Below are 15,676 nucleotides of genomic sequence, written 5' to 3' on the forward strand. Positions count from 1 at the left end.
TTTGTTTTTGCAGCTCTGGGGAAGGAGGCAACTCATGCCCTACTCTGCAAAACTTGAGCCACCGCCTCCCCCCGATGGCTCCTGCGTCATAGTTTGACGGACCCTGCAGGGAGGGCCGAGTTGCACAACCTGTAGTAGCGGAGATCGCTGACAAACCGCTGCATGTTTTGACTGAATGATGGCAGGTCCTGAAAATGAATTGAACAAAAGTGAAGTCAATGCAATCGTGTATGTGGTAGTGATGCAAACTATGTAACTGATATTGTTTTTCTTTTGATCGTTTTTAGTAAATTACAAAATGTGCAAGCCAGTCACAGTAGTGGATTGGAAATCTGTTTACAAAAAAAAACAAAAAAGAAAAAAGAAAAAACACAAAATAATGATACAGAGAAGAGAGCATAACCTAACCACAAAGATACCAGTATTCTCATTAATGGTCGTAAATCTTGGTTTTAATATCAAACTGGATACTGACTACTTTGCCCTGAGTGCTCTGATATGGTACATTTAGGCAAGACCTTTAGTCAAAACTTGGGCAGTGAATTAAGGAAAAAATGTGCACCATTTGCCAGGCTGTATAAAAGATTATATAACTAAAAGTGAGACTACTATTGGAAAATAGTAATATCTCATCAATTCACTGCCATGGCCTAGACAGATTTTGACAAAAGTGCAATCTCAAGAGTTCAAATCAACCATCATCTTACTTCTGCGATGCTGAAGTTGGTTTTGAGGATGGTCTTCTGGTTGGCGTCCAGGCCCTCCGTGCTGGACAGAAACTCTGGCAGGAAGACACGGAAGAAGTTGTCGAAGTCGACGGACGCCATGTTGTACACCGTCACCATGGTTTCCTCCTGGAGGAGGTCATGTGACTTGTGGATCAGGGCCTGCAGCAGGACGTTCATGAACGGCGACAGCATCAGGGTCTTGAAGATTTTCTGTGGGAGAAAAATACAGACAAAGCAAAGCACTGGGAGTTAGATGGAACAGTAAAGAAACTGGGGACTGATATTTGTCCTATGGGGTCTAAGGCAATTACCCATTGGGTACTTACCCCATACCCTTCCCTCTCCTCTGTTAACCCTTTGGCCCGAATTGACGAAGGTGGTACAAATGAAACCATGGTTTAAACCATGGACAAAAACCATGGAGCGCCAAGTGTCGCATGGAATATTTCGTTACGAAATCAGTCATTTGGTCAATGAAATGATTATCTTGTAACGAAATGACAACATCTATTTCTAAATGAACGATTCGTCCACGAAATGACAATTTCGTTAACGAAACGGTCATTTTCTCGACGAAATGACCAATTCCGTAACGAAATATTCCGTGCGACACTTGGCGCTCCATGGTTTTTGTCCATGGTTTCATTTGTACCACCTTCGTGAATTCGGGCCTTTGTGTGCTTTGAGTGTCGGTTGGCACAACACAACCCATAGCACTGTACACACTGCCATAAGTCCCTGGCACTAAAAGGATTAAGTCTATCTATGTAGGTATACGATTCATAATATGAAAGAAAAAATTTCAGTGATGTGGAAAAGTAAGTTGGACATCGGATCCAACATCTTTATGTTTTAATACATTTAAATGCTGGGTGCCAACCAAGAAGTGGAAGCAGGTCTTCAAGATAATACTGTTCCCGTGATTATATGACCAAATAACGCAAAAAAAGGAATTCTGTCTTTTTTATTATATTTCTATATAAAGGAAACCCCCCTTGCAAACTCAGAACACCAATGATAAATGGAGTAGCAATTTGTCAAACATTATGGCTGGAAGTCACAAAGCTAGTGAAAATCGAGTCCATGGATTATGCAAATTTCAATTGTGGCATATTACATGTCCCGTGTCCAAACAGACATCCAGTGATTAACACGTGTGGATGTGCTCACATGCAAGGTACAAATATAATGGTCGTCTTATGCTTTAAACATCCATTTTATACTTGTTTACCATCTATGGACCAAGGTAAACCATGGATTAGATTTAAACTATGCTTGTGAGTAAAGGCCCAAAACTTGGAATACGCTGAGTTCAATTCTTTTTTCCTTATCAACTACAATTTAATCGCATTACACAGACAGGCGATTCTTCTCTCAATTCAGAAATGCATTGTTTATTTGTCAATGGGTCGTAGATGCCAACAAAGCTTGGATGCAAATCCACGATCACTGTGACCCAAGAATATAGCGAGGGTAATCAGGCTCACCTTCTGGTAGAGTTTGAGCTTGGCATTGAGAATTTCCAGTGCCTCCAGGTTTTGTCTAAAGACTGAGATGTCAGGCTGGAGGAAGGACTGTCCAAACGCCTGTGGGAGGACAAAGAGACAATAAATAGATGGATAGCTGGACAAATATGGCAAGTGAGGGAGAGATATACAAAGAGACAGAGCAATACAAGCAAAACGGAATGAAACAGAATGAAAAATCCTCTCACAATAGCTATCTTTCGTTGAATGCAAGCAAGGAGGAAATATGTCATTTTATAAAACAATTTGTACTATTAAAACCCCATAGCATGGGGATTTTTGGAGCGGGAAGGCTGACCCGGTTTGGATATATTAGAGAATCCCCATAACAAATTGTTTACAGCTTTATCGCTAATCTCTATGTATGTATACATACACACACAGTTGCAGAATCTCCACCGGAGTTGACCGTTACCAATGAGCGCACGCTTCTATGCACATATTCGCTGATTGATGCTATTAGTGGGGTTTGTATGTACCCCATTGGGGAGTAAATGAATTGGACAACCGATGACTCTCCACACTACCGGGTCTTTAATCAAATGAATCCTACAAACTCTATGTTAAATATATTCCTTAAAGTCGCCCCACTCACCTGCATGATGGTAATAAATTGCTGTTCATGCTCCACATTGTCAGTTGGGGGTGCCCCAAGCATGCTTGCCAGGATTGATGTGTTGAAGAAGTACCTCCACTTGCTCTGTAGCATTTCAAACAGCAGCTTGTAGAGGGCGGGCTTGATGTCTGGGGATGCCCTCTATGGAGTGAAATAAAAACATTACACGTGGCAATCAAAACTCCATAAAGTACACTATTGAAACATTTTATGTCTAACCATCTTGAGACGAACAGCTCACAAAGCCAACGATGAAGTAGGCAAATGTATTGTGGATATTAACAGAAGAGTAAGCCTGCCTCCGCTATTGGTTGCACATTTGGAAGTTTACGTTTATGGACATTTCAATCTCATGCAGGATGAATATCCATCACTGTTTATCCCCAAATGCTATACTGGCTCAATGTTTCTATTCATTTTCAAATAAAGTTGTCTGTCAATGTGCAATCATATACCAATACCAGTACTATTGTTCTACAAAAAAAAAAAAAAAAAAATTGTTTGATGCCCATTCAGTGTCTGCAACTCCTACGTGGTGTGACACCTATCCCTTTTCAAGAAGCTTTGGCCGTTCAATCCATAATCCATAGGGTGAGTGTTTATCATAAGAGACAGCTGATAATAATGACATACCTCAGCGATAATGGGGTAGATGTGCTCCATGCATATGGAGATGATGCTGGGCAGAAATGTCTTGAAAGCCGACCCAGGCTCCTGGACAATGATCTCTAGGATTTGAAGAAACCTGGACACAGACAGACAGATAGACAGACAGACAGACAGACAGACAGGTAGACAGACATAGAGGAGAGAACAGTGAATCAGTGAAGGCACTTTCATGTGATGCAGCCACGATGCCAAAGTATCAAGGGTTATTAAAGGGGATGGCTAGTAAGTGATCAGTGGGAATCAGTGGGAATGCTGGGGGATGATTGTTCCAATCCTTGTGGCATTCATTTAAGAGTACATTATACAACCTATTGTTGTGTGAAAATTGTTTGCTTCAGAATGGTCTCATTTTCAAGTAATGTGCAGTTCAATGTTTCCAGGTTACCATGCCTGTACAGTGACGGGGCATTAACCCTAAAAAGACTGGGCTATTTTGGTAGCTCGAAAGACTGGGGGGGCTAAAGTGCTCCCCCTTAAGATCACGGCCATGGATCGCGCGATCGCCGCGGAAATTTACACAATGGTAGTGTGCGATGTAATCTACAAGATCGTATATCCAAAATAGTCTTCTTTTATTTTATTTTGATTCATTATGCTAATTTATGCGAGAAATCAGACTCTTTGATCTAAATCAGTAAATAAAGCTCCAAAAGTGCTCATTTTTGGTCTTATTATTCTTTGTGGCATTCTCAGCAAATGTACTTGAAAAAAAATTTGGCATCAAAATTAATTTCTTATCTATTTTATTGTTTTATGAATTTCTTATGTATTTCTTTGTTTTTTGACCTTTTGTTTTTGTTGTTTTTTGAACAAAATTTGTAGTAGACACTTTTTGAAGCATAATACTCCTAAAACAAATTAATTTTAGCCACTGAGAGTAAAAATAAGCGCATTTATATGAACCATGTGAAAAGACTCAATTTGCATTGACTTTGTACACAAAATCAAATTTTTGAGCCATTTTCAGCCTCATGTGCACGTACAAAAAGTTATGGAACTTCAGAACCATACCCCTGGGCGTCACAAATTTGGTGTCAAAATGTGCGGGAAACTCGAAAGAAACAAGTCATAGAGCATCGCGGCGAGAGCATTGCGTGTTGCAGAGTAATCGCGCGAAATGTCGAGGGGGAGGCCTTTTAGGCCCCCCCCCCCAGTCTTTTTCAATTCGCGTTTATTTCATTCAAACAGATAAAAAACATTCAGAGAAAGTATATAAATAAATTCAAATTGACAATAAAAATGTAACAGAATGTGGAGACAGCAAGAAAAACAAAGTTTTATAAGCAGCTGCCCCCATAACAAAAGCATTTATAATAAAAGTCATATTAAATTGTACAAATAAATATGCATAGATATTAAAACCAAAGAGATTGAAAATAGATATTCAACAATAGACACATAGAGACGAAAACAAACAAACAACAAACAAACACAGAGTAATACCCGAATGTGTAGATTACTTTTCTTTTTCCAATAAGAATAATTTAAATCTTCGTTTAAAAACATTTAAAGATGGACTCATTTTAATTGACTGTGGCAAGTTATTCCAAATTAGAGGTCCTCTATACAAAACAGAATATAAACCAACATTTGTTCTATTAAGAGGTAAATGATAATTCAGAGGATTTCTCAAACAATACGAATGAATAGCACTATTTAACTGAAACAAGGAAGAAAGACTTGGGGGAATACAATTTTTAAAACATAAATACATAAATACACCAATAATATATTTGTTCAATTCAAAAATATCTAAAACATTACATTTCATAAAAAGAGGTTTAGTGGAGGCAAGATAATTGGCATGACACATAATTCTCACTGCTTTCTTCTGCAGACGGAAAATTCTGACCATAGAATAATTTGATGCATTTGCCCAAGCAATGTTTCCATATTGAAGTTGACTTAATATAATAGCGTTATAAATCATGCATAAAATATTGTGAGGAAAATATCGTAATTTGTATAAAATACCGATACATTTAGAAATCTTATTGCAGACTGAATCAATATGTTTATGCCAAGATAATTTATTATCAACAATGACACCAAGAAATGACAATGAACTCGTAATTTTTATAAGATTGTTATTCATATAAATTGCTGAATTCTGTATATCAATTTTCTTATTAGTAAAAATCATACATTGAGTTTTCTTCACATTCAAAACTAATTTGTTCATAAGAAGCCAATCATAAATTTTTTGAATCTCTTCATTAAAACGTAACAATAAAGTATTAATATTATCATCAGACATAAACATACTGGTATCATCTGCATATAAAATGAACTGTATTTTTTCTGTGACATTGCAAATATCATTGATGTAAATGAGAAATAAAAGTGGACCAAGTATTGAACCCTGAGGCACTCCACATCCCAGGCTACACAACTCAGATTTACATCTATTCACCAATACAAATTGTTTCCAATTATCCAAATAACTTGAAAACAATTTGAACAAATTACCTCGGATACCATAAATATATAACTTATCTAATAAAATAGAATGATCTAAAGAATCAAAAGCCTTGCTTAAGTCTGAAAACAAACCAATAATTGATTGATGAGAATTAAGTGCATTAGTTACTTTTGAAATAAGGTTAATCAAAGCATGGGACGTGGAGTGCCCAGAACGAAATCCATATTGACATGGTGTTATTATATCATATTTGTCTAAAAATAACAGTAATCTATCATATATACATTTCTCAAGAATTTTAGAAAAAACAGATAACACAGATATAGGTCTATAGTTATCAACATCATGACTTGGACCACTTTTAAAAACTGGTATAACTTTGGCAATTTTAAGTTTGTTTGGAAAAATACCAAGGTTTTTAGGGTTAAACTGCACATTACTTGAGTATGAGACCGTTCTGAAGCAAATAATTTTCACACAACAATAGATATACAATGTACTCTTAAATGAATCCCACAAGAATTGGAGCAATCATCCCCCAGCATTCCCACTGATTCCCACTGATCAGTTACTAGCCATCCCCTTTAAACTTTAAAAATCAATGACTAACAGATATGATTTATGACAGTACTGTAAGAAGGGAAATACTGGCAGTGTGAACATTTTTGCACACTTCGCGCAAAATAAAACTAGCAAAGAAAAAACAAACAAACACAAATCCCTAATGCAGCCCAGTTACACTTCACATTAGTATGTGCCATCAAAGCCCTTAACCACTTTGGCAGCTGTGAGCTGTTTTAAGTGCCTACTCAATTGCTGTGATCGTCCATTTCATCTAACCCGTGCAAGCTAAAGAAATTTATTATACCAAAATTTCCATTTCTACAGTATCACAAATGTGTCGTAGAAATAACAAATATCATTTCAAGGGTAAACAGCATTCTGCACAATTAGGCATGTGTAACAGTATACACTAATTGTACTTAATGATCGCAAATCTTCAATGGAACTAATACCCTCAGTGTTATGGTGAACACATTACGAAGGAATTCTAATAAAACTTTGTAGAATTTCCATTCACTGAAATAATTTTTATTTCAACTGTGGGAGATGATAAAACGAGTGTCCAACTTACTTCTCCACAACACTGATTCCTGATGAACTCTCGTGTGTGATGGTTTCTGCCAGCTGTTCTCTGTAGGGATGAAAGAAGATTACTGATATCATTCGCAGGACATTTATAAATTTACATTAAACTACTCATTGTTTTCAATGAAAAGAGAGAGAGTCAGTAATTTTGTATGCATTTAATACTTAGTACACAATTCCTATTGTATATGTTCAGATGACATAAAAACATTAATTTTCATTTACAGCAAGAAAGTCAGCAAGTCTATGTTTATTAGAAGACAATTCACATTGTGTGTCCATGCAGAAGGGCCATAATAACATTTTCCTTTCATAACATTATACATGAGAATCTCTATCTATGGCATGATAAAAAAGAAACATTAAGTACTGCATTCAGGTTTCAAGGGCCTGCAAAATAGAATAATTGCTTCTCTTTCAAATGGCAAAACGGTAAGAAGAGATTATTTATTCAAAATCATCCTAAACATGTTATTCTCTTTTAATTGGTAATTTTTCATTGCTGCTTCTTTGAAAGGGATATTTCCATTTTCCAATGGAAGTGTGACACAAATGACCAAACCCACAACTTACCTTGTGAAGAGGTCGATGAACATGGACATCGTGTGCTGTATCGTGGGAATTCCCATCTGAACTCTCAGTCCTTGAAACAAGGCTAGGAAGAAGCTCATCATGTCATCCACAACATCTTGAGAGGAGAAAATTAAGATGAAAAGTGTTAAATATGTGACTAATTATACCTCCATTCAACAAAAAAGTGAAGTGGTGATATGAGACTCTGGCAAAAAGTGCACAAAATCTTACATGGGAGCTATCTATTCTTTTCTCATCAAATTGTGTCACTCTCGATTACCACTTGGCTATTTTCTGGAATACTTGTATGAGAAAAGTTGCCAATGTGAATGAATGTTACCCTCCTTCAATGTGAACCATGTTATCATTGAATGAATGCTAACCTCCTTCAATGTGAACCATGCCACCACTGAATGAATGTTCAAAAGAGCCACGCGTCTTCTGGCCTCTCTCCTCCAATCACCGCAGCTCGCGGTCACAATGTTTGTGTATGATGCGTACACACACACACACACACACAAGTGTCTCAGTGGCAGCATTGTCCCACACGTTTATGGATGTAGCACTGCAGTCTGGCATTGCGCAATTGCATGCACAAACTTCGTTCGTTTGGGAGTTTACGTACCATTGGGGGTTACGATCGTCCGACTTTAACCATGTCGTCACTGAATGAATGTCACCCTCCTTCAATGTTAACCATGTCATCATTGAACGGATGTTACCCTCCTTCAATGTGAATTATGTCATCATTTAATGAATGTTACACTCCTTCAATGCGAACTATGTCATCATTTAAATGAGTGTTATCCTCTTTCAATGTGAACCGTGTCACCATTGCAAGAGCACTGACCTGAATAAAAATTATTTTCAACTGATCATAACATTTCTATTTCAAACTGAAATAGACACCCTCATATTTACTGAAAAGGCACAGTGCTGGTTCAGCCACATTAGGATTAGGTTATATCATAATACAGCACTTCCTGGAGTAAAAGTATTGAGAGACATCAAAAAATCTCAACAAAAAAAGTACCAGAAAAAACAACAATAGTGCTTTAACAATTCTGAAAAAGTAGATTTCTCATAATTTCTACATTATGCAAGTAATATGCTTAGCAAATTATTCCACACAGTAAATTTCAAACATTTTCATTCGTAATGAATGTTCACAATCTAAAGAACCTAATTAGAGCTGTCAGGTTTGGGGTGACCATGATACGAGGCGCAATCTCACCTGGTTGGTGGATGTAGAGAGGGAAGAGAGAGAGGGTGACCTCGATACAATCTCTGACCGAGTGGTAACACAGCTGCTTGGTCTTGGACACCTCTCCTGCTATTGACTCCACCTGGTCAGACAGGATCTGTAGCGTCTTCCTTATGACCGGCTTGGCTGGGTCGACCGAACAAGAGCGAATAACAAGACATGATTAATTCCATCCTGCATGAAGTGCTGCACTTGATCAAATCATTTATTTCCACATTAAAAAAAAAACAGTTCTGAGTCGTAATGGAAGATTAAACGAGAACTTACCGTTTGAAGTTTAATATTAATTTTATGAGTAATTGGAGGGTGAGATTACGTCATATATGAGATCCCGCTAGTGCGCGCGCCACTCAATATTAGAAGCAAGAATGTGACCACTGATGTAGGAAGATAACGAGAGATTAAATTACCGTTTGAAATTTGGGGGAGGGTGAGGTGGGACGTAATCTCACCCTCCAATTACTCATAAAATTAATATTAAACTTCAAACGGTAAGTTCTCGTTTAATCTTCCATTTTATATCGTAATTTCGTGAGAGATTACGTCATATATGAGATTTCAAAGCCAGTGGTTACATTCTCGAGGCAACCCCCCCGAAAAGGGGTAGGAAGCATACCTTACAAGAGGTTCCATTGCAAATCTCATTCAGGTTGAATGCTGCAGAGATATTGTGTCTCCAAGAGTTCACAAGTTCAGGCAGTTCAAGACATGTCTGCCCAAATCTTAGGGCTTCACAGTCTATTTTTTGATAATTGTTTCTACAAAGGTTTTCTCAGCAGGACAGGGCTTGTTGTAGTACTTGCGAAAGGTTCTTTCGTTGGCCCAACCGCCTTGCGCAAGTATTTTAGATACTGGGAAATTTCCCTTATTGGCTGCGGAGGTAGACGCTGCCCGAGTAGAGTGCGCCTTGTAGATCTCTGTATCAATACCCGCAGCCTCCAAAACCTCCTTAATCCAGCGAGCGATTGTTTGAGATGATACCCTGTGATACGGTTTCTTGTAGCTAACAAAAAGGTACCGTTCACTAGCTCTGATTCTGCGGGTCCTGCTGATGTATTCCTGCAAGTACCTGACTACACAAAGTCTCCTATCTGGCGGGTATGCCTGGAGCTTGACACTGTGTGAGTAATTTCCAGGCTTGCTCTGTTTTAGGAGATCATGAAGGTGAAAGGTGACTGCATTATCTCTTAACACCATACCATCCAAGCTTAGATAGTGTAATGATTGAATCCTTTGTGCTGAGATTAATGCAATAATCACACACAATTTAAGCGTCAATTTTTTCAGGTCCAAAATGTGCGCTGGGGACCAAGAACGAAGAAAATTGAAAACAAGGTTAACGTCCCACATTTCCATGTATCTAGGCTTGGGTGGGCGAAGCTGAAAGACTCCCTTCATAAACCTCTGGATAAAGGGATGGTTTCCAACTGTAAACATAGTATCTCGAAGAATCACAAATGAAGATAGAGCACTCCGTGCTAAGTTTATGACACTGTAACCTGCCCCTTTATCGAAGAAAATGTCACTCAGGAATTCCAGGATAGCTTGAACATCCGAGTACAAGTAGTTGCTGCATTTTTTGTCACAAAATGCTTTCCATTTGTTTATGTACACTGCATACTGTTTTTTAGTCCCTTTTCTCCAAGAGGAGGCCATTACAGCAGTTATACGTGCATTCAATCCCGCATCTCTGAAGGGCTTGCACAGAACCTGCAAGCAAGAAGATCAATCTGAGTGTTTAGTGGGTGAGGAGTGTTAGAAACTGGCAATGTTAGTAAGGATTCACTCCTATGAATAACAAGTGGTTCCTCATTCATCATCCTGTTTAGGAGAGGAAACCATGGCTGGCTTGGCCATTTTGGGACTACTAGTATCCCAGTTGCATTATCAGATTTGATTTTTTGAATGCACTTAGCAACTAAGCAGAAAGGAGGAAATGCGTAAAAGTACCACTTTCCCCAATCGAGAGTAAAGGCATCAACAGCCTTGGCATGTGGGTCGGGCAACCATGTGACATAGTTCTCTACCTGCTTGTTTAGTCTGGAGGCAAATAGGTCTATTTCTGGTGTCCCAAAACGTGAAGTTATTTCTTGGAAAACTGTGCGGTCAAGCATCCATTCTGTGCGGTCATTGAAAATTCTAGACATGCGGTCTGCCTCCACATTCAGCTTTCCTGGCAAGTGTGCTGCAGTGACCCAAATTTTACGAGTTTCGCACCACTGCCAAATCTCTCGGGCTGCCCGATCACAGTCAAGGGATTTAATGCCTCCCATGTTGTTAATGTACGCAACAGCAGTACTGTTATCTAGCCGTAACAAAACATGAATGTTTTGTGAATTAGAACAGAAGGACTTGAGTCCCATGCCAGCAGCCAGGGTCTCCAGATAATTAATCTTATTTTCCCTGGCTTTTTGCAGCTCGTCTTCATTCCATCTACCCCCTGTATGGGTGGTATGATCAGATGCCCCCCAGCCTTTGCCACTGGCATCCGTGCACAATTCGAGCATAGGTTTAGGGTGTCGTAAGGGTGAGAAAGTAGACTGCACATTGTCTGTCCACCATTGCAGCTCTTGTTTTGCTTCCAAAGATAGGCTCATTTTTCTGTCAAAATGCCCCTTATTCATTTCGAGTGCTTTGATTTTGTCCCTTTCTAAAGCCCTGTAATAGAGCTGTCCATACTGGACTGCGGGAAATGATGCTACCATTTTCCCGATAATTCTAGCCACCTGCCTGATACTGGGGTTTGCCATTTGCATAAGTTCATTGCACAAGGACTGTATTTCCTCTGATTTGTTATCAGGCAGTCGAATTGTCATGGCCTGAGTATTGAGAATGAAACCAAGAAATTGTATTTCTTGAGTGGGGCATAGTACTGATTTTTCTGGGTGTACCAAGAACCCAAGTTGTGCAAGGATGCTAGTGGTTTCAAAAACCGTTTGCAATGTTTGATTCTCACTTTCTCCAATAATGAGTACATCGTCAAGGTATCCAATTACTACATGCCCTTGCTCTCTCAGTAATGTAAATACAGGTTTCAGTAGTTTAGTGAATAACCTTGGCGCCGTGCTCAGGCCATTAGGCAGTACTTTGAATTGCCAAAGTTGATTTTTCCAGGAGAACTTTAAGAACTTCCTGTGTGTTGGGTGCACAGGTACTGTATAGTACGCGTCCCGAAGGTCGACTGAAGCTAAGAAGCTATTTTCTGAAATGAGTTCAATAGCAGTATGGATATTTTCCATCTTAAAATGCTGGTACTGGAGATATTTGTTGAGATCAGACAGGTCTAGGATAACGCGTGTACCCCCGTCTTTTTTAGGCCGTGTAAAAATATTAGACACGAATTCTCCAGTTTCCATCTGGCACGGTTCGATTACTCCCTTGTCATGGAGTTTAGAAATTTCAAGATCAATATCAGCCTCTTCGGCTTTATTACACCGAAAAAGGTAAGGGGGTTTAGTTCTAGATGGTGCACCCATCTCTTTACTGAATTCAAGCCTGTAGCCACTTACAGCATTTAGCACATGTGGGTCTGAAGTAATTTTGCGCCACTTTGGGAGGAATTGCTTCAGTCGACCTCCTACCATAGGTTCTACATTATTATGACATAGCTTTGCATAATCACTAGAATCAGATGTCATGTTTACCTCGTCAGTTGAACTGGAGGTTATCGTGCTCTCTTCATCCCTGAGCCCTGCTTGCTGCCGCAGTGCGGTTGGTGCTGGCTGGGATGTGTGAAGGTGTGGGGAGCCGACGGCTTCCCCCTCCCCTTGGGGCGCTGGCCTAAAAAAGCATGGCTGGTAGCTCCAGTCCACGGTCCTTTTGCACCTGTAGGCCTAGTGACATCACTTGTACTTGCACGAGAAGTAGTCCAGCCCGCGTCGCGGTACTGTTGGGGCAAATTTGAGCTTCCTGATGTAATCTTGCTCCTGCCCTTGCCATATGCACTCCTGCCATAGTCATATGGGCTGAAACGCTGCTTTTTGTATTGTCTGCTATGCTCACTCCTGAGGACACCCTCAGTTGCTTTTTGTTCATCTCTTATGTCTTTCATTTGCCTTCCCAGGTCGTCACCAAAAAGGAATTTGGAGACCGGGGTAGAGGGCTTGCAGAGATGCTGGAATTGATAACCAATGTCTGGTTTCATGAATTCCTTACGCAAGGAATTTAGCTCGAAATTCGCACTGCACAGAAGTGCTAGTGCATCTTGTTGCTGTTCAGTGATATCCTGTGCCGACACTGTATGTATGTAGGCATTGATGCCTCTCGTGAGATTCTTTTGGAGTCTCTGAAATTTGAGGTCTCGTGTCTTTGAAAAGGCAGGTAGCCCATTCCAGATTCTTTGGTTGACTTTCGGCACATCCACCAGCTCACAGTTGCTGGGAATGGGGTATTTAGTGATCGTTTCATCTACCACTTTGGGCTCGAGCTGGTGGGTCAGAAGGTAGGCTGTAGACTTAGCAATTTCTGGGTCAATGGGGGGACCAACTTCCTCAGCCACAGCAAATTTGGCTGCAATGTTTGGCACTTTCTCCACTACAGAAGGGGGAACTTCGCCTTCTTCAATATCAAATTTGTCATCACGACTATCCCCTTGACCTGGTTGGATAATCACAGAGTTTTCATCCATATCTCGGCCCAGAAATGGTGCCGCATATTCATCATCATAATGGCAGTCAGTATCTGCCGAGTCTGAAGGGGAGTATTCAGAACGAGTCCTGATACTCTTTCCATTGCCACCGCCTTCACGGGCTGGTGTCTGCTTTGCCGACTGTGCCTCCACAAATTGAACAACCACAGCTAATTGGCCTTCAAGCTTGCCGAGTCTATCTTCCAAAGTTGAAACTTTAGAGGCCAGTTTGGCAGGTGGTTTCACTGTTTTGTTTGCACCGGTACTACCGCTAGGGTTAGCACTGCTTGTTGTAGTAGTACTATTACTAGTACCTGCCTTGCCGGCTCTAGTAGGCGTTTTACCTTTGGCTGTCGCAGTTTTCTGCTTGCACTCTTGTGCGTGCTGGTCTCCGCGACCCCCGCCGGTGGCTGCCGGGGACGCGACTGCTGTCAGCAGCGGTGGTGCGGCTGCGCCGCCCACGTTTGGAACGTTGGTCGAAGACATAAATTCCGTTGCTGTTCAGCTGAAGAATGATCGTTAAAACCAGAAAAAACCTGGCAAAACCTCCCGTAGAGGTAACTTTCGCTATTACGTCGATCCAACTCGAACGAAAACTTGAATATTCAAGTGCAATTCCGGCGAATTTTCCGAGCACAGAAATTCGCGTGTTAGCAAGATGGCGGCGACTAACGAATTGAGTGGCGCGCGCACTAGCGGGATCTCATATATGACGTAATCTCTCACGAAATTACGATATAAAATGTAACCTCATTCATTGTGGGGACCAATAAAAGCCTACTGTAAAGCCAGAAATATTTGCATGCATGGAACTTCCATAAATTTTGGAGGAGCCAAGATATGGAAAAGTAAAATGCAGAGGAAAGTTTCTGTCTACATGATGCAGTGAATGCCAGTACAATGCTGTACACTATCACGAATATTCAAGGCAATTTGTAAAAGCTTCATGCTGTGAAAAAAGGCCATCGGTTCCAATTTAAAAAAAAAAAAATCGTGCCGCGAATGTTTCTAATTTCACACTACACGTATTAGGCTCAATGGGATAAGGCCCTGAAGTGAAAACCAAGACTCTCACAATGTAAACCAGGCACAAAAGTATATAAAATGCAACTAGCATACACACAATAGGGAGGTAGAGAAGGAAGAGAATGAAGCACTGGCAGAGTTGACGAAGTTGTTATCTAAAGAAAGTGTGTCTGAAGTTACTTTTAACTTGCTGCAACGACTTGGAATTTTTCAGACCATTCGGTCAATTATTCCGGAAGTAGGGACCTTGATAGATAATGGATGACTTTGCTAATTCAGTTCGATAGAGTGGTGGGTGAAAGAATCAAAACTTGCCAAGATACTGAACTGGTCCCTCATTTTTCATTTTAAAAAAAAAGTCAAGACAATGCAAATTAGACACTCTCACTTGGTAGGAGTGCCAGTCCTACAGGATTAGTGACATATAAAGAATCTCAGGAGAACTGCAAAATCCCTATATATTGACAATTATTCCAAATATCTGTAAGGATTCAGAAACAAGGTGAAATGAAAGTTTGAAAAAGAAGTATTAACACTTTTGGCACAGAAAGGGTCAAAGGACATTCAGCAGAAGAGAGCTTTGAAAATGAAGGAATATCGAATGAAGGGAGGATTTCTGCCTCACCTCTGTCCTGTAACGCCTTGTTGGTTCTCAGCTCATTGACACCCCCCTTGAGCTCCCTGAACTCCTGGGTCAGCCTCCCAATGAACTGAGAGTGGTGCTCTGAGCGGACCGGCCACTGCTGCTCACTCTCGGGCACGTTGGCCCAGGGCAGGGTGAGGATATTTGACAGCCCTCTGCACACCAGCAGTTGGACCTGACACAAACATATTATGTAATCAAATCATGTGATTTATGTAAAAGCAGAGATGTTTCTTCCATAATATGCAATTTTATTCTGGAAAAAAGTCAATCTTCACCTTCAGACATGTTTCATACCTTGTCACCCAACAGAGGTTAAAAGCTGCTTGTCATTATCATCCTTTAAGCGTAAACTCAGACAGCATGTATTGAATAGCTACAACACACAAGTGCACTAAAATTCCTTTTTATTATGCTGATGGCTGCTCTGTTA

At 40.1% G+C, this 15,676-nt stretch overlaps 1 protein-coding gene across 1 annotated transcript in view; it reads right to left on the bottom strand.

Annotated features, from left to right (window-relative positions):
- The window catches only part of LOC139718848 (exportin-6-like), a 50,739-nt gene continuing 35,063 nt past the window's right edge, over nucleotides 1-15,676 (bottom strand). The window contains exons 17-25 of the mRNA XM_071630313.1: nucleotides 15,226-15,418; nucleotides 8,918-9,073; nucleotides 7,684-7,798; nucleotides 7,097-7,156; nucleotides 3,504-3,615; nucleotides 2,850-3,011; nucleotides 2,216-2,314; nucleotides 708-938; nucleotides 1-188 (exon numbers count right to left, since the gene is read on the bottom strand). Coding sequence (XP_071486414.1) covers nucleotides 87-188; nucleotides 708-938; nucleotides 2,216-2,314; nucleotides 2,850-3,011; nucleotides 3,504-3,615; nucleotides 7,097-7,156; nucleotides 7,684-7,798; nucleotides 8,918-9,073; nucleotides 15,226-15,418 — 1,230 coding nt within the window. The 3' untranslated portion in view covers nucleotides 1-86. The remainder of the gene's footprint in view (nucleotides 189-707; nucleotides 939-2,215; nucleotides 2,315-2,849; nucleotides 3,012-3,503; nucleotides 3,616-7,096; nucleotides 7,157-7,683; nucleotides 7,799-8,917; nucleotides 9,074-15,225; nucleotides 15,419-15,676) is intronic.

The sequence above is a fragment of the Diadema antillarum genome, unplaced genomic scaffold (genome assembly GCF_040938485.1).
Source record: "Diadema antillarum isolate AM-2024a unplaced genomic scaffold, OU_Dant_1.0 scf00000100, whole genome shotgun sequence".
Lineage (NCBI taxonomy): Eukaryota > Metazoa > Echinodermata > Echinoidea > Diadematoida > Diadematidae > Diadema > Diadema antillarum.